This window comes from Mchenga conophoros, linkage group LG15, assembly GCF_057382185.1.
Source record: "Mchenga conophoros isolate Kocher_MC1m ecotype Shallow Benthic linkage group LG15, M_conophoros_male_GT1.1, whole genome shotgun sequence".
Classification (NCBI taxonomy): domain Eukaryota; kingdom Metazoa; phylum Chordata; class Actinopteri; order Cichliformes; family Cichlidae; genus Mchenga; species Mchenga conophoros.
This window is the reverse complement of record NC_140540.1, coordinates 20,996,176-21,020,714: the sequence shown is the minus strand read 5'-3', so window position 1 is coordinate 21,020,714 and position 24,539 is coordinate 20,996,176. Positions and strand designations below refer to the sequence as shown.

Here is a 24,539-nt window from a genome sequence, read left to right as displayed (position 1 = left end):
TAAAGTTTATTTAGGCGTCAGACAAAATAAATAAATATTAATATTTATGTTCCATGAGATAGACCTTTCACCTTAAGAGCTGTTATTATTTCTATTATTTGAAATGAGGCTTACAGTCATAATTAGAAGAATCTGACCTTTCCAAACCTTGCTCTCATAGTATGATTTTAATTCTTCTTCAAAATGTAAAATTTTGATTTGTTTAAAGTTTAAAAGAACAATAAGGCAATGAGAAAACTTGGTGCATAAAAAATTCCATTACCAAGGCAACAGCCTTTAGCTCTAAATGACTGGTAGGAGTATTGTTAAAAAAAAAAAAAAAAAAAAAAAAAACAGTGATAACAGCAGAAATGTTTCACATTTTTAAGTCTAGACTGATGAATAATAAGTCAGGGCAGACCAGGTGTTTTTCACTTGCTGTGTAGTCAGTGGAAAGTAAACTGTTCCATTTTCCAAAGCTTTATTTACAACTTCTTGCACACAGAAAAAACACTGAAGGAACAAAAGCAGTGTTTGCTGTTATTTCCAATCTGGAAAAATTACCAAATAAAAAACACAGTTGTGGATGAAGAAGAAACAACTGTTTCGAGGTGGATAGCACAGTCTGCGTGTATTTAAATATATTTAAATAAGATTCTTGTTAAATATAAATATCTTTATGTTAGCATAGGTATCAAAGGCTGGCTTCCTGATAAAACTGTTATCAGAGGTCAACTGTTTTTCATCAGCACTGCAAGCTGGAGTGTCCTGGTGGCTGAGTGAAGATTCATACTGTACCTTGCAGCTTGGGTGTTTGCTGTAGTGAATTTAGTAGAATCTTACATGTCGTTACCCTTTGTCAGCCCACTGAGCTTGTTGCTTTTTTATAAACCAAACCATCCTACACAGCAGTACTGGCACATACGTCGCTCCATGGATGATGGATCCATCATTGCACTCCTCCTGTCCCCATGAACACAGTGTTGATGGGGGGCAGCGAAGACACCAGGTCCTGGACCTCAGAGGATGCCGTCACACGCTGCTGAGAAAGCAAAGATTCCTGCGAGGTGAACTGAGAGGGAAGTCCAAACATGCAGGGGGCAGATCCCGACGAGGAGAGGGAGTGATCTGAGGAAAAGACAGCAGACGTGTTTCAGTTTCTTACACAGGATATGAAGATGAATCCTTCTTTCTTTGTGTCTTCATGGATTGTTTTTGCTCGTATGAAAATTTCTTTTGCGCTTCAGAGATTTTCTTTCAATGTCTGATGGCCATTTAAATGGTTTCCTCTGGATCAAAAAGAACACATGATTTAAATCCCTTGCAGTACCTTTACGACCACCAGTGGGGTCATGAGAAGAATCCAGCCTGCTCTCATTAACAGAAAGTCAATTACTGCTGTTTTGTTAAAGCTGCTGGCATCTCACGGTTTGTCTTTGTCTGTTGGTGCCATGATGTAGCCAATTTATGGCAACACTAAGACGAGTCACATTAACAACTTTGTCACGTATGGAGATCAGGAGTGAAAAAACAAACCAAAGCTTTCTTTATCCAATCATGCACAGCATTAACTTAGCTTATTTTTCAGTGTCAGGAGAAACTGGAGCTATAAACTCCACACAGCAGAACTCTAACTAGTGTCCTCTTGTTGTGAGTTAACACACCTAACCACTACTAAGCTATCATGTTGCTAACAAATAGCACAGTTTCCTTGGTGATACACTAACATTGTTTCAGCCAGTGACGTTTAACCAAGCTTCCAAATCTATGAGATGGTGAATGGGGAGAATCCATAGAGAATCACTGCTATACCAGTCTAACAGAGTTTTATGTTTATGCTAAACTGCTGTCAAACACTGCTGTGCACATCTTCCAACAAACCCACCCTGACGTGGAAGTGGAAGTGGACTTATATTCATGAAGTACAACGGTGCAGCTGAACTGTGCATGACATGTATATTTTACTTTTCTGTGCACTTTATTTGTGTTTATCTAGCGAATTATGAGTTACGTTAATCCTCCCAAGTCGTTTCAAGTTAAAGTGGACCTCTGCACATTTTTAGCTTGATATTATTTTAGACAGTTAAAAATAATCCTTATTTAGTTTATCCTGGGTCTTAGTGTATTCCTTCGGTTTATCCTCTGTCTGAGCTGCTTCAGCTTCTTCCCAGCAGAGGCTTTGAACAGCAGGTGGGTGGCTGTTGTGAGCCTGAGGTGACCATATAAAGGTCATGTTTCTCAGGTCTTTGTCTGAATTTCTACGAACATTATTGCTAAGGATTGTCTTATTGCATTGGAGTCACACTGGGTTAAATATGTACACTTGGGTTTTAAGGGGTATTTATTATTTTCTTCTCTTTTTTTGGGTTGTATGGAAGCCCCAAACGCAATTTCATTGTTCTTGACAATGACAATAAATAAATAAATACTAAATTCACCGTCACTAAAATCATGATGTTCCAGTGGTAGAAAAAACCCCGTCTGAAACAGAGCATTTAGAGCAGGCTGACGTCTGAGCTTGTGGTTCACAGAGATGATTTGAACATACACTAACCTTGTTATATGTTTTATATGGGTTTTTTTTTTTTTGTAGCTCCTCTAGCAGCTCACAGTAACAAAAGAAAACCCTCAGATGTCTCCAATGGTGTATCCCTATGAGCCTACTCCCCATCCTGCAAAACTGCTCCCATTACTCCTCTGTGCTCACCTGCTCCGTTTTCTGCCTCACTGTAAAAGGCTCCTGCCGGTTTCCTTCCTGGCTCGTCCAAGATGTTGAGTGGATCGTGGACTTCGGAGTACGTCGAAGGGAAAGGACGCAAACTGCTAACGCTGCTGATGACAGACACATGCTGGTCAACCAGTGATGTCATGCGCTGGCTCTCCAGGTAACTGCTGTTCCCATAATAACCTGCTGAAAGAGAAAAGTGTTTTCCAATGATGTACAGTTTGGTAAGAACCTTTTTTTTTTAACTTTTTTACTGTGCAGAAAATTGGGTGTGCTTCCCTTGATGGTGCATTTAAAAAGATCCACTACAATTGTAGTCACCATCATCCCCCACATTGAGACATCTGGTGTTATTGTGCACAACAGTTATTACAGTTCATTTAAACACATTAAAATCATTGTACATAAAACACTGGTTCCAAACTTTGGCATCAGGGATGCTCATGAAGCCAGAAAGATCTGAGTGGAAGAAATCAAATTTACAGTTGATTCACAAAATATCTAAACCCTTTCACTCTGTGCAGACTGAATTTATAACAAGTATGCTTAGTCTTTATCAGTCAGAGACCGATATCCATAAATAGAAATTTTATACTGGATTCTTTCATATCTGGTTTCTGAAGATCAAATCAATCACAGATTTTTTATTAAACTCTCTGAGGCATAAAAGTCCTGCAAATGTGTCCATCTGCATATGCTTTTCTATGTGGACAGCAAACAGAGAGGGGCTTTCACCCACCACAAATGTGCAGCCCTTTAAAATCTCATCTGCAAATAGCTGGACAGGGATGATGTATGCATCCATCAAATGCTGCTTGGTTGACAAGTGGGCTGGCATAGGACAGTTCACCAGAGGTGGGAGAGGAGCCAAAAAACATCAAAGATTTTTTTTAAATACAGCAGTGGACATTTTTCACTGTTTTTGACACTCAGTTTCACCTCAGCTCTTTGTATGTTATAATGTGGCTCTTCTCCACAGCTAGGTGAAGGACCAAGAGCAGCACAATCAAGAGTAGCCCACAGACTGCTTGTACCACACACTTTGCGCACTGCCTTCATCTACAAACACTCTGCAGGTAGACAGGCAGTCGGTGGTTCGCACTCAAGCATAAAACAAGCATCTGTCATCATAGGTGGTTCCCCTGTACTTTGGAGAAGAGCAAATTTTTTCAGGAAAAAATAGCTTTTGATGTCAGTTAGTATGATTATTTTCTTTGAACACTAATTGCCAAAATACACACACATTCTAAGCCTGTATTGTTAGAGATAGGATTAGGATCATAGTAGTCACCAATGATGACTTTGACCTCAGACGCTTAAGATGCTCAGACATTATATTCAAGGCATTGCAGTTTATGAGGACCTTAAGTCAGGTACCAGCATCAGCGATCTGCAAAATTGCTATTTTCAACACTGGTATCATGCCAGCACTGTATAGAACTTAAATGAGCATCATAGGGCTGAATATAAAAGCATGCCCGTGCTGCATTTTGCAGAAAATCTGCCCTAAAAAAAACTTACATATAAAACATTTGCAGGGATTTTATGCAACCGGTGTTTAAAGGCATTTAGACGAGGCCACAGTTTGGGAATCCTTACCGCTTGGTCCTGTGACAGAATACGTCTGTGCCTGACATCCACCACCAGGAAGGTTCAGTCCAGTCTCCACAAAGCCAAACCCCTCAGCTGAATCCAGAATCTGGGCTGCAACCTGAGGGTCAAGTCCCTGTTCACTGTGAGCTGGATCTGAACCTGAAGTGTAGGCAGATGAGGGCCGGACTGCAGAAGCATAGGGTGCCAGGGAGCAGTTAGTGCTGCCGGATGAGTGATGGACAGGAGCAGGTTGATGATTGTAGAACACGTTTTTATTCAGGTGCTGGTCGTTAAAAGAGGGGTACCGAGACAGGTGACAGGCAAGAGATGAAGCTTGAGACTGAACCGAAGCCAGACACTGATTCTGAGGCCTGGAACACAAATTAAAATTATTTTGGCAGAAAGTTTAAACAGAACTGTCAATAAAAGTTTGTTGTAGCTAATGACTCAATGGTAATTATCAGATTTGTTCCAATGCAGGTAAATAAATAAAACGCAAAATACCAAATAAAATGAAAGAACCTACCTGAGAGCAGCTTGGTAGTTTGGGGTTGAGGAGGCGCTGGCTGGAGGAAAATAACCGGAGGTGGTTTGAGGTAAACAATGGTACAGGGTCTCCGTGTATGAAGAGCAGGGGCTGGGCTGGGTCATAGCACTGAGAGATGAAAGGCAGGAGGAAGAAGAGGAGGAGCAGGTGGTGGAAGAAGAAGAGGACATCAGGGGCCTTCCTGCCATGGGCCCCTGATTGATGACAGAACCTCTGTGAACTAATCCCGCTGGAGAGATTGGGGGGGTCATGAGGGGGCCGCTGACCTGAGAGAAGTCCATCTGAGGACCTGATTGTGGATGAAGAGGGATACAACACTTAGAGGCCTAAAGAAACCAACATCAGACATGGTTTACAGGAGTTTTAAAAGCTTTTGGTAATGAAACAAAGAACTCAGAGTTAAGACCGAGAGGCTTTGTTATGTAACCTTTACAATAACATCACAAGCTTCTAACACATTAAAGTGACAACAACCCTGAACCTTGGTTATCTATCATAACCCCGTGTGTCTGAGGGCTGGATGTTGCATTAGCTCATCTGGTGGAGAAGAGTGCTACTCAGAAAAAAGCTAAACTTATGATAGATTGCACTTTTGTTCAGCATCACCATCAAGACTTTTCAGCATTTTTACGATGAGTGCATGCTTCCCTAAACATACCTCAAGTTAGAGGTGAGCTTGTTTACACGGACCTGTTAAAACATTGTTTTATTCAACTGAGCAGCAGTGCAGGACACACTAGTACAGCGGTCCCCAAACCCCGGTACCGGTCCGTGAGTTATTTGGTACCGGGCCACGAGAGTGAGACTCGGATGTGAAATGTATGGTTTTCAGGGTTTTTATTGGTTTTCAGCGTTATTTTGTTATCGTTTTTTTCACGTGTGTTATGAATAAATCTTTTTTTTTTTCGTTACCGGTACTAGTTTTATTTTGTTGTATTTATCCGCGACACCTTAAAGGCCGGTCCGTGAAAATATTGTCTGGCACAAACCGGTCCGTGGCGCAAAAAAGGTTGGGGACCGCTGCACTAGTACATCAGTGGGCTGATAATTTTGGGGGACACCTGATATGACATCTGCTTTATTTTCACTATATAAATAATTTTGTATTTGTAATTGTCCGTAATTAAGTACAACCGTTCTAGTTTACTTTAGCACTTTCATTATTTATCCATCGAAATGTACCCAAAAAGCCTAAACTTCTGCTCATTTGAGGATTTACAGAAGACCTAATGATAGCAGATGTCCCTGAAGGGAAGAGCAGCCAAATTTAAATTACGTATGATTCCTGTTTTTTAGACATGAAGCTGTCAAACCTTTTGATTACAGTTCGTATTGTATCGCTGATTATTGTTTTTTGATTAACCCAAAAGACCACAGATTAAAACATATTTTATATGATAGTAGAAAACGTTTTTTTAATGTGACAGAAAATCCGAAATGTCTTTTCTTTTACCAGAAACTGTGAAGCCAGAGGTTTCAGTCCCCTGATAGATGACAGTTTTTCCCTCCAGGCTTTGCTGATTGGTGGACAGAGACATGTAGGCGTGTTCTCCCAGAGACTCGTTCTTTACCGGCTGGTCCGTGGCAGCAGTGGCCTTGCTGCGATTTGCCAGGAAGCAGGAACTGGGCGAGGCCATGAACGCCGCTTTACTGGCATCTGAAAGTGATGTGAATAACATGAGGAACCTCTGATAATAATCTGGGTGTTTAAATGTATTACACCGCACATGGGTCATGAAACTAAAACATAAGATATCTGAGGTTAGAAACTTCCTTGTTACTCTCTAATTTTATTTTATCACACATTAATACATGTAAATTCATTATTAATGTACTAAAACATATATTAATTCTATTTTTGCTGCACTGTAGGGCGTCCTGCATAAAAAGCTGGTAACCCCAGGTTTGTTTGTTTTTTATCTACATCCAGGTTTCGATTCATCTATTTACTACATCCATAATAATTACGCTCTTTAAACAGTAGTGGACCTGCAGTCAATTTGAGTTAATTATGGATCTCTGAGCAGCTGAAATGATGCTTGATACCTGCATTTTTCATGTATTTGTCCAGCAGGTTCTGAAGGTCCTGCTCTTTGTCGTTGTTGAACTGAGTCTCCAGAGCCAACAGGATGTACTCGTCCAACAGCATCCTGATCAGATGGAAGGAACCTGTTGCAACACAAACACTTTATGTATCTACAAATATACCACAGTCCAAAAGCTCTGCGACTTCAGCTGAGTGCCTGCGTCATGCTTTTTCTCTATCTGCTGTGTGATCTTTAAAATCAATCTGCTCTCTGTTTGACCTGCAGAGTCACAGATTCAGCTGGACTTTAAAACAGAGAGGGAGAACGAACTACCAAATGGTCAGTGTTTATTCACACACACGCGCGCACACACACACCCCTGCACAGTGTTTAAACAGAGAGCACACAACCTACAGATAAGACTGTGTGTAATCAAGGCAAGTCTGGCCATTACAATTTATGGTGCTATTGTAGCAATCTGCTCAGAGCTAGCTTGTAGTAGACCTGTGTGTGTGTGCGTGTGTGTGTGTGTGTGTGTGTGTGTGTGTGTGTGTGTGTGTGTGTGTGTGTGTGTGTGTAGATTCACTAATGGACAAGAAAGCAGTGGCAAATTCATATCTGAGCAGCACAAATATTACAAATATTACAAATATCATGAGCGATATGCAAACAACAAAGGACATTTAACAGGACCTATTAAAGCTTTTCCTTATTTCCTCGCATAAATACAACTGTGCAAAACTCTTGAGTCATTTCTCATTCCTTTATATTTTGCTTCCAAGGACGTAGACGGTTTTCTAGGGGAATTTTTAAGTAGCAGTTAAGCTTGAGCAACAGTTCTCCAGACTTTCTGAAGATGCCTCAAAGTTTTTCTTTGGACATTGGCTGCTTTTTCACTCATTTTCAGCCCATTCCTCTTACCTGAACATTTTTCCAAGCAAAACATAAAGAAATAAAGAAATGTCTCAAAACCTTTGCACAGTCCTGTATATACTAATAAAAAAAGGTGGCTACTCATATTAAACATGGCAAAAAGCTTATAATAAAGAGATCAGCATATGTACAAATAACCCTGGTGGTTAAAAGCTCAGACTTTGGGTCTTTTTTTTGTACACCCTGGTGTGTGTCTGCAGAGGAGAGCATCTGTAAAGCTTCCTCATCCCCTTGCTGTGAAATTTACACTCACTGTCATTTTAATTTAACTATAAGGTGTGAGCGAACTTCTCGGATGTTCTTACCAAAGCTAGAAGCATTGTTGAGTGTGAGCGTGTGCATCACTCTGGCACCAAAGAAACTCCACCTGAGGAGGAAATCCTGAGCGCGCTTCTTCACTGACCGGCCGCTCTGTTTACCAGGCTGATCGAAACATAAAGAGAGAAAAAAAAATCCTCTGGTTTCATGGCAGGACCACAAGGCAGTATATAAAAGATGGACATGGCGTCCTGGTTTGACAAGTTAATTAGGAAGTGCCTTGAACACTTCCCTGGTGGTCTTGGTGCCAGCAGGGAGCGCATCCTGTGGTTTCAAAAAGTTTATGGGAAAATGGCCTTCTGGTATCATTATCTAAGACTGCAGTAAAGACTATCTAGGGGAATTCATGATGTAAACAGTTGGTTTGGAGTCTTAACAAACAAATCGTAATGTTCATTTTTTAAAATTCTGATGTCTATTCATGTCCAGGAGGAGGATAAAACTCCTTTTTAAACTCCTGCAAACTCTTCCGTTTACCTTGGGCCTAATGACAGTACAGTAGCAACTACTGCTCGCCTGTCATGACTGTTTTCAAATCACAAAAATGGCAATGTAAAAATGCTCAAGGCTTCACAACTTGACCTCAATAACCAAAGAGTGATGTCACGATGGCTATATTCTTCTTTGAAATGCAGTCTTTGGTATCCACACAAATACAGGGACACTCAGGTGAACAGCTTTTACCTTGATGACTTTATGCTCCACCACAGAGTCCAGCCACTCGATGAAGGACTCCACTGTGGCGTTTTTTCTCAGCAGCTCCTTCAGCTCCTGAAAGACTGTAATAGAGTCATCTAGGCAAACAAAGGAAATAAAGAAAGGAGAGAACAGGAAGAGAAAAGTTATTCCTAACAGAAGGTTCTCATTTTTCACTGGAACAACAGAAACTGTACAAAAGTACAAATCATTTTAAATATGAGGCTGATGCTGTGCTTGAATCTTACACTCAGAGTAGATATCCGGGTCCTGATCTCCATTAGCGGTTACGCTGAGAAGAGGCTGCGAGCTAATGCTGCTAAGATCCACATTGTCGATATCCAGCACCATACTGGTCACTACAGCCTGGTCGAAAAGCGCCGGGCGTGCTATCTGGATTAACAGAAAGAGAAAATAAAAACCTCCAGAAGTTTTTAGCATGCTTGTTTTAAGATGCTGGTGTACACTGTCTTTGGTTGTATAATGTTATACCTGTGCCAGGTGTAGGAATGAGGTCTGTCTCTTCAGGGATGAAACAAAGCGGCGTGCTATGGGAAGCTTCTTGGCTGCGAGACATTCGGGGAGGTTTTCCAGTGAGGAGGCCAGCCAGTGCTCCCAGTGTTTGGCAAAGTTGCGGATATCTGCCAACAGACTGGAAACAGAAACATCCTCAATGTGTAGATTTGCTGATTTTTAAAAATCTCTGTCGGACTATTTTAAAATGTAACAGCTACATCCCGTGTCTCTACAGTTTAAAAAAGGATATTTTTAGGATCCAGGCTGTCTTGAGGAAAGTTTAAGATAAGATAAGACTTCACTGATCCCACACAGGGGAAATTTGTGCTTTACCACAGCTCAGGTACAGCTAGAAGAAGAATACAAAGAGTAAACCAAGAATATAAAGTCAAGAAATACAAAATAAATAAGATATTATACAATACAATATATACAACAGTAGCTGAGGTTCTATGTACACGCATACACAGTATATGTGTATATAAGGTTTGTGGAAGTATGCAAGTAATAAATTTCAACTATTATACTTCTAGTATTACCATGTAAGCAATAGATATCTATAAGTATAGACATGTACATGCACACACGTACAAATACACATACATCCATACCCACTAAATATACATATATTTACACATATACATGCACATGTCCATACTTATATATGATGCAATTTTCATGAAGTGGTGACCGTGGATGACCAATGAATCCATTTTGAATTATTTTTGCATCATTTTACATTATTTTGCATTTTATAAAAATATTACAAGTCCTTGTTTGTTTGCTTGTTTTTCAAAAGTACATCAGATGAACATTATAAGCACAGCGGAAGTTACAAACCTTTCAGGCATTTCCTGCATTGTGGCAGGAATCAGAACATCTGTTAAAACCTGAGAGAACAAAAGACAAATTACATGAGAACAAGAGGAGACGATTTCAATGTTTATAGAAGACTCCTTCTTGCTCAGGGATGTTAATGAGACTTTTTTTTCCACGTCATTGTTATTAATTTACCAAACTGATATTGAATTTTAAAATTTGCGCAGGTCAATTTCTACATCTTATACTGGAGCAGACACAATAAGCTTAAAGTGGACATATTACGGTGTTCATATGTGCAGACATATAAATATTGCTACAGCAAAGGGCTCTCGTGTTAAACATGGCCAAAGTTCTAGTAATTAGGTTTGCATCAAGATCCAAAATCAAGACAAAAGAACTAAACCAGCTTGTTTTAGACACAAGGAACTGGGGGGCTGCATTAAAGTTTAGTAAAAAATGTTCAAACAGTATGATTTTAACTCATACTAAGCTACTCTAATAGAGTCCAAGAAAAAAGAACTATGTTATAGTAAATAAGCAAAATCAATACTTTTGAAATGCTTGAGAAACGTTCCGGCTTTCACAAATAATAAACTGTCAAAATAAAAAAGAGAGTTTTTATTACAACCTTATAGAGAATGGAGTCACAGACACAGAAGATGTCGACTATAACGGGGTTTTCCAGCAGCGGCAACAGATGGTCCGGCATTCCCTGCCAGAAATGGAGCAGAAAATTCTGGATCTGAAAGAAAGATTATTCGAAGAGCTTACTCAGCTTGAAGTCATGTTTAAATTTATATATTTGAAGTCATTTAAACAAACCTCCTCAAAATTGACATTTATGGCATTATCCAGGATGCACTGGCAGTGTGTTTTATACATCATAATCAGAGTGTCCACCTGAAGAATAAAAAATTAAGTTACCAGACTTGAAACAGTAACCAAATCAACTACTTTAACTGGAATACTCTATATTGTTGGGGGTAATTACATAATTACGTGTGCTATACCATTTTATAGAAAGCGATTCATCAGCAAACCTTTTCTCTGGAAATGTTTCCTTGCAGGAGAAGATGCTGGGCGCTGGGGAAGTCTGGGAGCAGCGTTCCAGTTTTAGAGCTCAAAGAGTATTTCCTGGTGAAGCCACCCTGCAAAATACATTACAGAAGATATTACATTTACTGAAAAGTTTTTATTGTGATTTGAAACTATGAATTTACTAATATGTCAGTGATGTTGCTTTATAAAACTACTTCAATGAGTTCAGTGAACTCACAGCAGTTCTGTCACAGAGCTTAAGACGTTTAATGAAGCCTAAATTAATAAAACTTATATTTCTGATTTATTTCTGTTTAGTTTGTCATAATAAAAATGACAAATTCCTCTAAATTCCTGTGTAATATGTTGGAATGGATTTTCAATAATTGAAATTAAAAGTGAATATTACCTCATTTTTGAGCTTGCTCCCTGAAAACCTGTCATCAAAGCAGAAGTATTTGGATTTTACATTCAGATGGAAGTTTTTTCAAAATTCAGAAAAGTGTGAATTTGATCAAATAAAATACGAACAAAACAATAAATGCAAACATAACAACGGTATTATTTGACATTCAGAGATGATCTTATTTATACATTATTCAGAATCTCCTAATAGAATAATAATGGACACAGTAAACTGGTGGAAAAATCAGGTAATGTAAGGAAATGAAAGCTTCTGTAGATGTAAAGAAAACAGTACGTGATTGTTGGAATAAAGAAATTGGTGAGAAGCTTTTAAAGGTACCTGGTCAAACCTTTTCCAGAATAAACAGAGTGATAGTAAGCGCTGCTCTCTTTGATGCCGATTCCATAGTAATGATATCTTTAAAAAATAAAATAGGTAATAATGTCAAACACTAACCAAACCTTTATTGAAGGAAATGCTGTTATGTTGTGTTGTATTATTTATTCATTGTGTGTCGCATTAGAAGGTGAATGTTGCATTACTTGGAGTGTCCTCTGGTGCCGAGTCTTCTTGTTGTCAGGAGAGGAAACTTCTGTCGGATTGTCTGAGAAGGTGAAATCTTTTGGTAAGATCAATCACAAGTTCATTTTCACAAAACTACTGTTTTTATGTCAGATTTTAATGTTGTAATTCATTAAATCAATCAACAGTCTACAGTGACTTTAAAATACATGTAATGTGTATAAACCGGATGTGTAAAGTTTGTAATAAGGTGCCTTTAAGGTTTAGTAAGTAAAAACTGGGACTTCTAAGTTTTTTTAAAGACACATAAAATCTTATTGTATCTTTAACTAAACAGTGCATAAAACACATGAAGAGAATAAATGAGAATACACCTCACACCTTTCCAAATGTAGCAGCACAGGCCGGCTCCAGCTTCTCTTTCCTGCAGAAGTCCAGATAGTGGGCATAGAGGATGCATCGAGGCAGACACACTCCTTCACACACTATGTAATTCTCCTCCAGCCTGTCACACACAAAATCTCTCTCATAGAGTTATCAGAACAACGCTTGAAACGTTCACTGATTGCAGCATATTCAAATAAACCTCTGGCTCAATAACAAAGAGGAAAAAAACAGTAATCTAAAATGTTAGATCCAGATACACTGAACAAAAAGTACAGCTTTATTGGGACCTATAAGAAAATAGTGCATGAAAAAAAAGTCAAAAGAGCAGGAAGAATTTAATATGACGCATGTAGAATGGAAAAAGTAAGAGTACTAATACCACTCCTGATGGCTGTTTTAGTGCATTGCAAATAATAGTAAATCTTTTCATGAGGAATTTATTTTCTGACTTGTTAATTTCTTCTGATGTCTTACTGAACCTTTTTCTTACTTTTTGGTTTTGGAAAAAAAAATCACCCCAAAGGAAAATTATTTGAATCAAACAAGAATTGTGTACATGTGAGAAACTGGGAATATGTAAGATTATGTTTATATCAAGTATCATGTTTTATAATGTTATTTTTATAAAGCACAGGGATCAGCTTTAGGCCCTGCGCTGTTTACTCCATATAAAGGAGATATTTTTATCATCCAAATAAGTGCTGTTTGTTATTATGCATCTTATATTCTACTGCTCAGACCCACAGAGATAGCTCAGTAGGTAAAAGTGGTCGCCCCATGATCAGAAGGTCGGTGGTTTGAATCCACTGAACGGCTACCCTGAGGTACCCCTGAGAGGGATAGATAGAGGGATAAACACGGCCACAACCAACACTAGCAGGTAGTTAGTGTTCATACTGTGTGTCACTAATACTCTTACCACTGCAGTGTGAGCTGGGTCTGTTTTTTCTTGTCCTTGATGATCTGACTGATGGTCTTCCTGGAGGAAGGAATACTCTGTTTGATGCTCAGGTCTGAGTTCAAGTCCACCAGGTCTTGATCTTCCTCAGACGACGGCGTCTCATTACTTTCCTCCGCTTCTGATACAAACAAATACAGGGCAGAGTGGCATAATGTGAAAAATGTATGCCATAATTTACATATACTGTATACTATAGTCATAGTACATAAGATATCTGAACATAAAAAAGTGGTTTTAATTTTGATTAATTACAAATTTACAGAATCTTTTTTACTTTAAGGTTTTAGCTGTTTGATAAGAAGGACTGAGTTAGTCTTGCATTTAGTCTTTTAATAACACATCGACTCTGTTCCCCTTTGTAAGAGCTTCATTTTATTCGTTATTACTGTAGGTACTGTTGCAGAACAATTCTGAAGATGGGTCAGCAAATCGTCTGGTCCTCTGCTATAATGTTTAACAAATCTGAATATGCCCCAAACAAAACAATAAATAAATAAAAGGTAAAAAAAAAAAAAGAGTTGTGTTAGATTTAATCTCAGTCTGCAGAAAATTAAGTTTAAGTTAAAATTTCCCATATGGAAAAGAAATAGTAAAAATTTATATGATTTACTTATTAAAGTGGACACTTTCTCATTACTTTCATATATTGTTTTAGTAAGTATCCAAAACAAGTTTCATTATATAATTTTTCAAGGGATCTTATATCTGTTTTCACTCTTGTATGCTTTTCATACACACAAGACAGATACAAACTTTATAAGATTTATATATATATCTTTTCCATATGGGTTATAATGAGCCCAACACCACCTCCTCGTCCATCCTAACAGCGAGCTTAAAGGATGAAAACACTGTAAAAATATCCTGTGACTATTAACTGTCAGGACCTTGAATCAGTTGATTTCCTGTATATCTGAGGTGTTGTCTGAACATAGTTATTACTTTTCTTCACTAATGAAATATCTTTCATGCAATTCTATGATTTATTTCAGTTCCAGCATTTCATCTTATCCTTGCTTCAAGGCTTTCCTTGTAAAATCTCTTTTTTTTTTAATCCACACTGGTTCTTGATGGGAATGAGGACAGTTTTCTTATTTCCAGCCTTAAGAAGGTGATTTTCTGTCATCATTTCTCAGATGATGTGTTCGCTGATGTGTACACAGTAAACTGTAAATTACATGAGGAAATTTAAAGCAAATCCAATAATAAACTAACTTTCTGAAGCGCAGCATAGCAGCCTTTCAAAGACATTTACTGTAACTGCATCTTGACTTGTTATTGTGCTCAGTGGGGACGTTTTAATTGCTTTTTGAAGGATTTTTTCTCTAAAGAATGTTTTTCCCAACAAGCAAGAACAAAGGACACTCCAGAGGAAGAAAAGAAACAAACCTGAATAGTTTTAATGCCAGACTGTAACTGTAAAGACGGAAAACAGAAAGAATGAAAGAAGATGATCACTGTAGCTAATCATAACAAGGCAAACTGTTTAAAAAGCCAAAAGAATTGTATGAGTACTCAGTCAAAACAACACAGTGCAGGTTATGTTAGATACGATGACACTGTTTATGTTTAGAACGATGCTTTAGGAGTTCATACAACAACATCTCCAAACTGGATAGCAGAGTTTTATGATAGAAAGCAGGTAGAGGTTAAAGAAAAGTGAAAAACAATGGTTCACTATATAGTAAGTGAAACGACTAGTACTGGTTAAAAAAATTTAAGTAATAAAGCATAATAAAAATACATTTTAATCCTCACACTAAATAGTTCTGTATGTTTTAAGCACTATTTTTGGAGGCACAGAGGATTCATTCACTTTTCTTAGAGGGATTTTACATCACACAGTTTTTTGGTTAAACAATGTCTGTAATTGAATTTCACATAGCTTGTGGTGTACCGCAAGGTTCAATTGTAGGTCCTGTTTTATTCTCTATTTATATTATTTCATTCGACCAAATTATGCATCACAACCTCTCTTTTCATTGATGCAAAGACAACACAGAGCCTAGGTTACCCAAAAATCCTAAGTGTTTTCAACCCCACCAAGCCTGTTAGTTCCCTTGGCCCTTTGTGAATGAATATAATAATAATAATAATGGATACTTTATTGATCCCCATGGGGAAATTACTTGTTTTTCTCTGCATTTGACCCATTCACTCAGTGAAGCAGTGGGCAGCCCACTAAGCAGGCGCCCGGGGAGCAGTGTGTAGGGACGGTACCTTGCTCAGGGGTACCTCAGGGTAGCCGTTAAGTGGATTCAAACCGCCGACCTTCCGATCATGGGGCGACCACTTTACCTACTGAGCTATCCCTGCCCCAGCCTGCTGACAGAAATTTTAGAGGTTTGGTTTGACTCATCTTATCCTTGAACACACATGAAAACAGTTGTCCAGGTTTGATTCCTCCAAAAATAATCTCTAGAATAAAATCAGTTAATTTCTTTCTTTTCTTTCTTCTATCTCAAGGCTTGACAGCAACCTCTTCTCTCACACCTCCAACCTCAGAATGTTTTAGTTCTTGTTCGTGGTGGCTATAGAAGACACTATTGCATCGTTCATATGCTTTTAATTTTCTACTATTTAAAGCACACATAGGTCCGAACTCAAGGTGGATATCAGAAACCAAATACTGTATAAACCGCAGATTCTCAGGTAAAACCCTTCCAGCTGTCCCACAGTCAAGATTTCCATGTTCATTTCCATGAAGAACTCTATATTCTGAAATAACCTGCTTGACAAGGTTTGGGAAAATAAAAATCTAAATTATTAAAAAATCACTTTTTAAAGCTAATTTTTATTATAAACTTTCTCACTCCATTATAATGTGATGTTGCCTTTCAGATGCTTTTATTTAAGTCTTTTTTGTTTTCTGGTTATCATCTCTCCATTATGTTGGGTATTATTTCCATTTCTTGCTGTTTGTCTTTTGTTGGTTTGTTTTCCTGCTGTTTAATTGGATCTCTACTTTAACTTCAATGTGTCTGTTTTGTTTTATCTTAATATCTGAGGCTTTCTGCTTGAGTTCACCTGATTTTTCACATCTGCTAAACCCGAAATCTCAGAAGTAAATAAAGGTGACTTGGTTTTTGACTCAGGATATTCATCCTGAGTCAGAAAATTCTGTTGAACTCTGTAAAACCAGAAGAAAAGTTCATATCTAGTCTGTGCAAAATGAAAATAATGGGAAAAGACTGCTGCAGATGATTGTTGTTGAGCTTAATTCCTTAATTACATTCCCTCGGTTTTACTATATCCTCTTTTCCTTTTGTTGTTATCATCATTATTACATGTGAACACATATAATAATGTGTGGGCCTGAGAAGTTTGTAAAGTAACCAAACACAAGAGAGTGTGTTTTACCAGAGCTGAAGTGAAAATGAGTCAAAAGGAACATGCGTAAAGATTCTGATTGAAGCATATAAAGAAAACAAAAAAACCTGAGAAATTTTACATAAAATCAAGGATAAACAGTTTGAACCTCCAGCATTAACTGAACGTGGCTGCTCTGTTACCTGATTTAATCCCACAGTCGTCCTCCTGATGAAAGTGCGTCTGCCCGTTAAAGTCTGAGCATGTTTCCTTTGGCGAGTTGCACAATGTTCTGGTTAAAGAGCGAATAAGAAACACGCCATCTCTGGTTGAACTTTCACTGCTGCGTTTCATCGGCATTGTGTAAGAAAAAGAAAAGAAGTAAAAGAAAAAAGTGAAGTTAGTCTGCTGTGTGAAAAAATCCTCAGACACCAAATAAATCCTTAAGCGCTGTGTGCTATTCCCTCCATCACACAAGTCCAGAAAGAGATGAGATCGATCAGAGAGACCATGTCCAGAGTTTCAGGTAAAAAAGTGGAGAAAAACGCCCAGGCTTTCTCTGTGCAACCTCAGTGTAATAAAGCAGCGCTGTGAGAAGGCAGAGCTAATGAAGCCGTGGATGCATTCATCATATTTACAGAAGACTGGGGCTAATCCACTTTATTAATGATTAACAGAAAAACCCTCATCCATCTGTCCATCCATCTACCTTACCTCCCACAGTCAGCTGGCCCTTTATACGGGGTTAAATACACATAAAACATGTGGGTTTAAGTCACACTCAATTCAATTCATCTGATCTTCATTTGTCTGAAAGCTGAATCTTGAAATGAATGTAACTGTGTGGCACTAGCAGAGTTAATTTAAAGCTTCTATTCTCAAATAAAAAAAATCTGCATAAACTTCTAGAGCTGCAGATTATTATTTTTGTTGCTGTATCAGCTGAAGTGTATTTAAGTTTTTTTTACGACCCATTTGTAGGTAAATACAGGTTTTTCCATTAATTAACGCCCTGTACCTAAATACAACAGAACTACCACATGACCATCATTAGTAACATCTGTGTTTACATTTTATTTCATGCTGAAATGGTTGTGGCACAATAGGTATATTAGTTGCTTTTACATTCCTTTATTTATTTCTGCGTCAGTTACAGAAGTAAACTGTGAGAATATAGTGGGGGGGAAAGTGTAAATTACAATCTACTAACAATACAATCACAAATCAATCATATTTTAAAATATCAAAGCCGATAAAAATAACCAAACAACAAAAACAGCTGCAACTATGTAATATTTGGTCATTTGCTAGATCGTTGCCAAATAATCTTGCTTCATCCTAATCAATTAATCCACTAATTTATACCACAACACTGAAAATAATACAACAAAGGTTAAAAAAAAACCCATCATGATTAAACACATGTCATATTTATTAAGTTTATAGTTTTGCTCGCTTTTGTAAGTGTTACTCTAGAAAAGGGAAGATATCCTTTAAACTGTTAAGCTTTCAGTCTAAAAGTTATTTTCTTCTTACTTTTTATTGATCCCACTTTTTAAGATGACTTTAATCTTTAGTTACACTGTTCACTGATGTTCCCACATAGATAACAATATTTATGTACAGTATATACTGGTCTAGACTGCTTGAGCACTGGAGCAGACACATTAAGTATGGAACTTGGAGGTCCTCCACCAGCACATATTGACCCTCAGCTATTTCCATAGTTTCTAGTGAATTTTATACCTTTATTCATTCACAATGCTTGAAATCCTCAGCATGCAGAAGTCATCCAAATAACTGTGGCTCTGGATAATGTAAAAATAAACTTACAGACAACATCATTAGTTACTTCTGTTTATCTGCTCATTGAGATGAATATCTAATCAGCCAGTCACATTGCAGCAACTCAACTCATTTAGGTACGGCATGCAAGAAAGAAAGAAAGAAAGTTGATTTCAGTGATTTTGAGTGTGACACGGTTGACGGTGGGTGCCTCACAGACTGGTCTGAGTATATCAGAAACTGCTGATCTACTGGAATTTGCTCAAGCAGACATATCTACGGTTTACAGAGAATGAATTAAAAGAAAATATTCAGTGAGCTGGGAGAAAATGACTTGTACATGTCGGAGGTGAGAGGAGATGGATCAGACTGCTGTCAATTGTAACAGATATCCACTCATTGCAGCCAAAGAATGCAGAAGAGCATTCAAAAAACAACCAAAAAACACACTTATTAAAACACTTATTATGATATGTGTCCACCTTACTCCTTATTGTAATTATGTTTAGATTTTTATTTACGGAACTCTTTTATTTTATTTGTTGTGTCCTGTTCTTTGTATCCTTCTTTTTTTTCTAACTCACTGAGTCCTTTTATTGAGATTGTCTACTTTATTTAAACTAGGCCTTTTTAAATCATAGGCTGGCCTTCCACATTTTGGGATAAATAAAGTTGTTCTTGTATTATTGATGTAAAAAAAGAAGTAGAAGAAGAGCAAAACAAACAAAATAAAACATTACAACATAAGTAGTCTCCTCCTGGATTTATTAGGACGGTCAAATGTGTGCGTTTTAAATACTCGTCGAGATATGTCCCTTCCCCTCTATTGTTTATATGAGCAGGGAGTTGATGGTACCTGTTGCATAAGTATCTCGTACTTCAGGCCGCCATGTTTTTACAGATTTTACCTGGAGCACGAGACAGACGGCAGCAGCAGGAAATGAGATCAGCCACGTGCTCTCGGCCTGGACCGTCCTTACACATCTGAGGCAGGACAGAAGGTAGAAAAGAGACTTCAAGGTGAGCCAGGGAACTGCAGTCACACAGGTGTTACCAGCTAACCAGTACTCTTAGTCACGGAGGGCTCATTAGGGATCAGAGCCAGCACAAGGAAGGCGTTAGACGCAGCTGTGAGGGTAGCTTAGCATAGTTAGCTCTGTGCTACTTCTACTGAAGCTAACTCCTTTTCATGAAACACTCTGCTCACTTTCCGTTTACCGAAACGCTTACCCATCCTACAGGTGTAGGCAAATAACAGTTTGTCAGATTCTGTATTCAATAATTGCATTTTTATTAAAGGTTTATATGCACTACATCGCGAAAATCTAAACTAGCCGCGGTATATGTGATATTAAAAAAATAAAATGAAAAGGTTGTGTCTGGATAAAAAAAAAAATTCTTTCTCTGCTATAAACTATTTATTGTCATAAAAGGCTTTTATTTACTACTACTACTAATACTATTAGTATTAGTATTAGTAGTAGTAGTAGTATGAAACTGTTGTGGGAAGACCGCTTGGATTAAGGGACTCCCTTAGTCCAAGCGGTCTTTCCTCCCTTAAAGGGAGGCCTCTTTCTATATAGCTTTTTGCTATAGAAAAAAAAGATTTTTTTCCCACAAAAAGAAATAATATTTTTAATGGATGGAAAGCTAGTGTGGGGAAGTCAACATCTGCCAAAGTGGGGAAAAACAGAAATTTAAACCTGCCAAGAGCCCAAAAATCTCACTCTACAGCCATCATTTACCCTTGGACCCTTCTTGTTGAACAAATGACTCGGGAGGGGGAAAAAGCAGGAACAATTTTACAATTTTAAGACTGGGGAAACAAAAATTTGCAGATACTATATATTTTTTATCAGCTAAGCTACCTCTTAAAATGATTTAATAATTTTAAATTATTTTCTTTTTAAAATACTCACCCACATCTTCACCATGTTATCATCCTCATCCTTTGATCAGTGTCCCTGACTGCCTGTGTTTTTAAGTACTTATAAATGAGGGGTCGGCAACCTGTGGCACACAAAGGGTTAACTGATGGCACAACCATAGCTGGACTGGCCATTGGGCATTTGCTCGGTGGCCGATGATATATATATTTTTTGTAACGGTATAAACAATGAGAGGTGGTGGATTGGCCAGATGCTGGCCGGTGTGTAAAAATAACTCAGTTGTTTGGTGGTGGCTATGGCGTAGCTTCCACAGATTCAGTAAAATTAACAAGTGGTGGAGGCCAGCAGGTGGATGAGGAAAGGGGAGGCAGGAGGAGGAGAGACTCGAGGCGGCCGCCGGTCTGAGTGTCAGGTGAACTGAACTTCAGGTAAGAAGTTATGACCTGCAGTCTATGTGGGTCAGATATAAACCAAGTTTAGGTGGAGTTTATTTTCGTTGTCTTGACTTTTTACAGTCCGTTACAATAACTCGTACTGTGTACTAGCTAGCATGACGGAGTTTCTATACAGCTGGGTGGGTGCTATGATGTTACTGATAGTGAACTTTATTTTATTCATAAGGTTAGTTAGTAGCGTTGCCAAGCATCCAGTAAAAAGATGGAATCATCTCGTATTCAGAGAAATTATTACGCGTTTCGTGTTGAGCTGAGAAGGGACGCAGTTTGTCTAGGATGGAAAAAGACACAAAGCTGGGTTTATTCTGTCGTTATGCTGCACAGCTGCCTCTCCTCCTCTCATCCTCTCCCCCTCCCTCTCCTGTTGCTACTTCAATCATGAAACTGATCAATGATCAGCTGATCGGCTTTTCTCTCTTGTTTGTTTATCGCCCACTTTGCGCCAGAAAGAGGAAACCAGCAGATGTTGCGCTAAACAAAAGCAGCACGTTTAAGCTTGATCGGCTGTTGTTAGAATTTATTTAATATTAATTTCTAGTATCAGCTGATGTTTGCTGGAGCCACAGCTGTAAAGCTGCTGGTCATGATGTCTGTTTAGATATGTGGTGAGAGGGAAACATGAAGATGAAACCACGAGATGTCCTTACTGAACCATCAGAGCTGAACAGGTGATGGAGAAACAGGTTTACCTTTTAGGTGACATGAATGAGTTGAAGGGAAGTTATGAACTGTTTCTGAGAGACAAATAACACCAGGATCCTTTTTTATGTAGCTGACAGCTGGTAACTGTGCAGGGGCGGGTCTAGCAAAGTTTTGCCAGGAGGGCCAGGTAGGGCATTAACAGGGAGAGGGGGGCACAAAGAAATACTTTCTTTTTCTAATTTAAAATGTCTGGCTGTTATTAAATAATTATCTGAAGCTTACAACCAAAGTTTTTATCTGATGTAAAATGTATAGAAATCATACATATACCAACAAGACTGTACATCACTGTCACAACAGCGTTTGTTTTCATTCAAAGACTTTATGGCTTTAATACCTGGTGGGCTGGTCTCTAGTCAAAATGCCCGGGCTGTTTTTTTGTCCCAGTCCAGCCCTGGGCACGACACGCAGTGAATTAATCTGAGAAAGTGCATCAAAAAATAAATGGCCGCGCCAGCGGTGCACATCGCAAATCAGCTCGCATAGACACATAAGTTGTGGCTCTTCTTAATGACGGTATCTTAGCTAACAACCCCAACTACCAGATTCAACTTGTAATCGGCTAAAAATAACTTCACCTACTGGTAAGAGGGACGTTGTTAGCTTTCCACATTCTGACACTTCAAAAGCTTCAGGAGCTGTTCGCTCAGCACAGCATCAGCACCACGGAGACACACGGATACATCCGTAGACTCGAGTAGGGCTGTTCGATATAACGATATATATCGGATGAGGATATAAAAACGTCTATCGTTTCATTTTACGCTATCGTTTGTTTCGTGGTGTCGCAAAATAAACTGTTTACGGCAATATTTTTTCATCGTTTTGATGGTCACTGTAGTGGCTATATTAATTTCTTAAAGTTCTCTCTTTCTTTTATATTTAATATAACCACACTACAGACGGACAAGCTCCTGTTTTTATGCGTTGTCGTTAGCAACAGCGACGGTAACACCTTCGCATGTCCGCTTGTTTATGTTCCACATAAACCTTTCACAATAAAGCTCAAGATCCTGTTGAGACTTTTCAAAATAAACTGAATCACATGAAAGTGCAGATTATTTACGGATGAGAAGTAAAAAAGAGCCGCCTGGGCCCTGTTTCAGAAAGCCGGTTTAGTGCAAACTCTGAGTAAGTATACCCTGAGTTAACGAAAACTCTGGGTTTTCGGTTTCACAAAGCGAGTTTAGATTAATTCTGAGTGAGTCACTATGACGACACACTCCGTGAAGCTAACCTGCCCCCTCGCAGGTTTACTTCAACTAACCCTGACCTTCTCCGCCTCTTTGTCAGAAACCTGACTGTAGGAAGTGTCAGACATGGCGTGCCCCTTCCTTGAAGAGCCCAAATTCTCCGCACAGCACTCCGCCGGGAGAGAGTGATTAGAGCGCGTTCGGACATTTTATCATTTCCTGATGATTTCCTGTGTGAACGTTACCGTTTTTCAGCACAATCTATAATTTATTTGAATAACCTCCTCAGGCCTAATATTGCTCATGTGACACATCGCGGACATGCTCTCAGTTCTGTACATATTATTTGTATTGCACTTCGGTTTTTTGCAAACGGGAGCTTTCTGTATAATATTGGTGACGCTGAGCACGTTTCCAAGGCTACCGTCTGTCGGGCAGCCAGGAATGTTACATTTGCACTGAAACGTCTCCTGTACTCGTTTGTGGTGTTTCCCGGTCATAGACCCACAAGATTTATCAAAGAGGGATTCTACAAAATTGCAGGTATCAGGATGAACAAAACTTAATTCATGATGTGGTGATACTTGAACTACTACTTAAATTTTACATTTATTCCCACGGTTCCCAGGCGTGATTGGCTGTATAGATGGCACTCACATTCCAATCATTGCTCCTTCAGTAAATGAAGGAGACTATGTGAACAGGAAGTCTTTCCACAGCATTAATGTACAGGTACATAGTTCCCTGTAGCATTTCAAACTAACAAATTTTGCATTATAGTAATGGATGCCAATTTGTGTTCTCTGCACTGTGAAGATCATATGTGATGCTGCCAACATTATCACAAATGTGGAAGCCAAGTGGCCAGGCTCTGTGAGTGGTGGTGGTGGAGGACCCCCACCTGTTTTTCCGGCCTCCGCTTTTTTTTCTGTTGGCTATAACGGGTCACATTTGAGCATACAGAGTAAGCAAATATGTACTTGTAATGTGCTCAGATAATTTCAATAAGTGCTTACAGAAAGAAAATTAATGTAGCCTCTAACTGCAATTGATTTACATCGGACAAACAGACCAAGCACTATGGCTCATAATACAAACCTCACCTGTTTGGACTATATTTTTATATTTCATTTTTACTTGCTGCCAGGAACGTTTGGGGCCTGTTGGGTTGCACCTGCGCTCACATCACATCACAAAATCAAATGTATAAAATAAAAAATAAAATAAAATATAATAAAATAACGTGTTAAATGGGTGGAAATCCCTAGATCAATGTTTAAATTAACACTCACGCATTGACTATGTTTTGCCATGCATGCTCCCTTTGTTTTGCAGCTGAGGCTGTGTTACTTTTTTTCCGCAGAATTTGCATGTTATCGGCATATACTGCCATCAGAATTTCGGCCTCAAGCGCTGTAAAATACATTGACCGCGCCTTCTTTCCCTCCATCTCCATGGTGACTGTGCTCCACTAATCAGGGCTTTATGTATCCTCGTGCGCGCTCTTAACTTGGGGTTAAAGCAACTCCGCGTTGATTGAACTAATTGTTATCAGCCTTTCTGAAACCGAATATTCCGAGTTGGACAGTTCGGGGTTACTCAACCCCGTGTATCGTTTTTCACTCTGAGTTTTCTAAACTGGCTTCCTGAAATAGGGCCCAGGTGCTAAAAAATAAACCTTAGACTCAAACGTTAGAACAGGCAACCCGCAGCACGCCGTGTAATAAATACTCACA

General features: G+C 38.7%; 2 protein-coding genes across 2 annotated transcripts in view; one reads left to right on the top strand and one right to left on the bottom strand.

Annotated features, from left to right (window-relative positions):
* Window positions 1–456: 456 nt before the first annotated feature.
* rfx6 (regulatory factor X, 6) lies at window positions 457–17,244 on the bottom strand. Its single transcript, XM_085247430.1, has 20 exons — window positions 16,983–17,244; window positions 13,429–13,585; window positions 12,504–12,627; window positions 12,143–12,204; window positions 11,940–12,017; window positions 11,604–11,631; window positions 11,197–11,304; window positions 10,979–11,056; window positions 10,785–10,898; window positions 10,175–10,224; window positions 9,311–9,470; window positions 9,067–9,211; window positions 8,807–8,916; window positions 8,110–8,227; window positions 6,891–7,013; window positions 6,298–6,501; window positions 4,824–5,133; window positions 4,304–4,668; window positions 2,687–2,887; window positions 457–1,107 (listed from the first exon to the last, which is right to left on the bottom strand). Exons 1-20 carry the CDS (start codon window positions 17,137–17,139, stop codon window positions 929–931), a joined length of 2,871 nt encoding a protein of 956 aa, XP_085103556.1. The 5' UTR covers window positions 17,140–17,244; the 3' UTR covers window positions 457–928.
* Window positions 17,245–19,436: 2,192 nt separating this feature from the next.
* Window positions 19,437–24,539, top strand: part of tdrd15 (tudor domain containing 15) — a 16,154-nt gene continuing 11,051 nt past the window's right edge. Inside the window, exon 1 of the mRNA XM_085247429.1 lies at window positions 19,437–19,584. The gene's annotated coding sequence lies outside the window, so the exon portion shown is untranslated. The remainder of the gene's footprint in view (window positions 19,585–24,539) is intronic.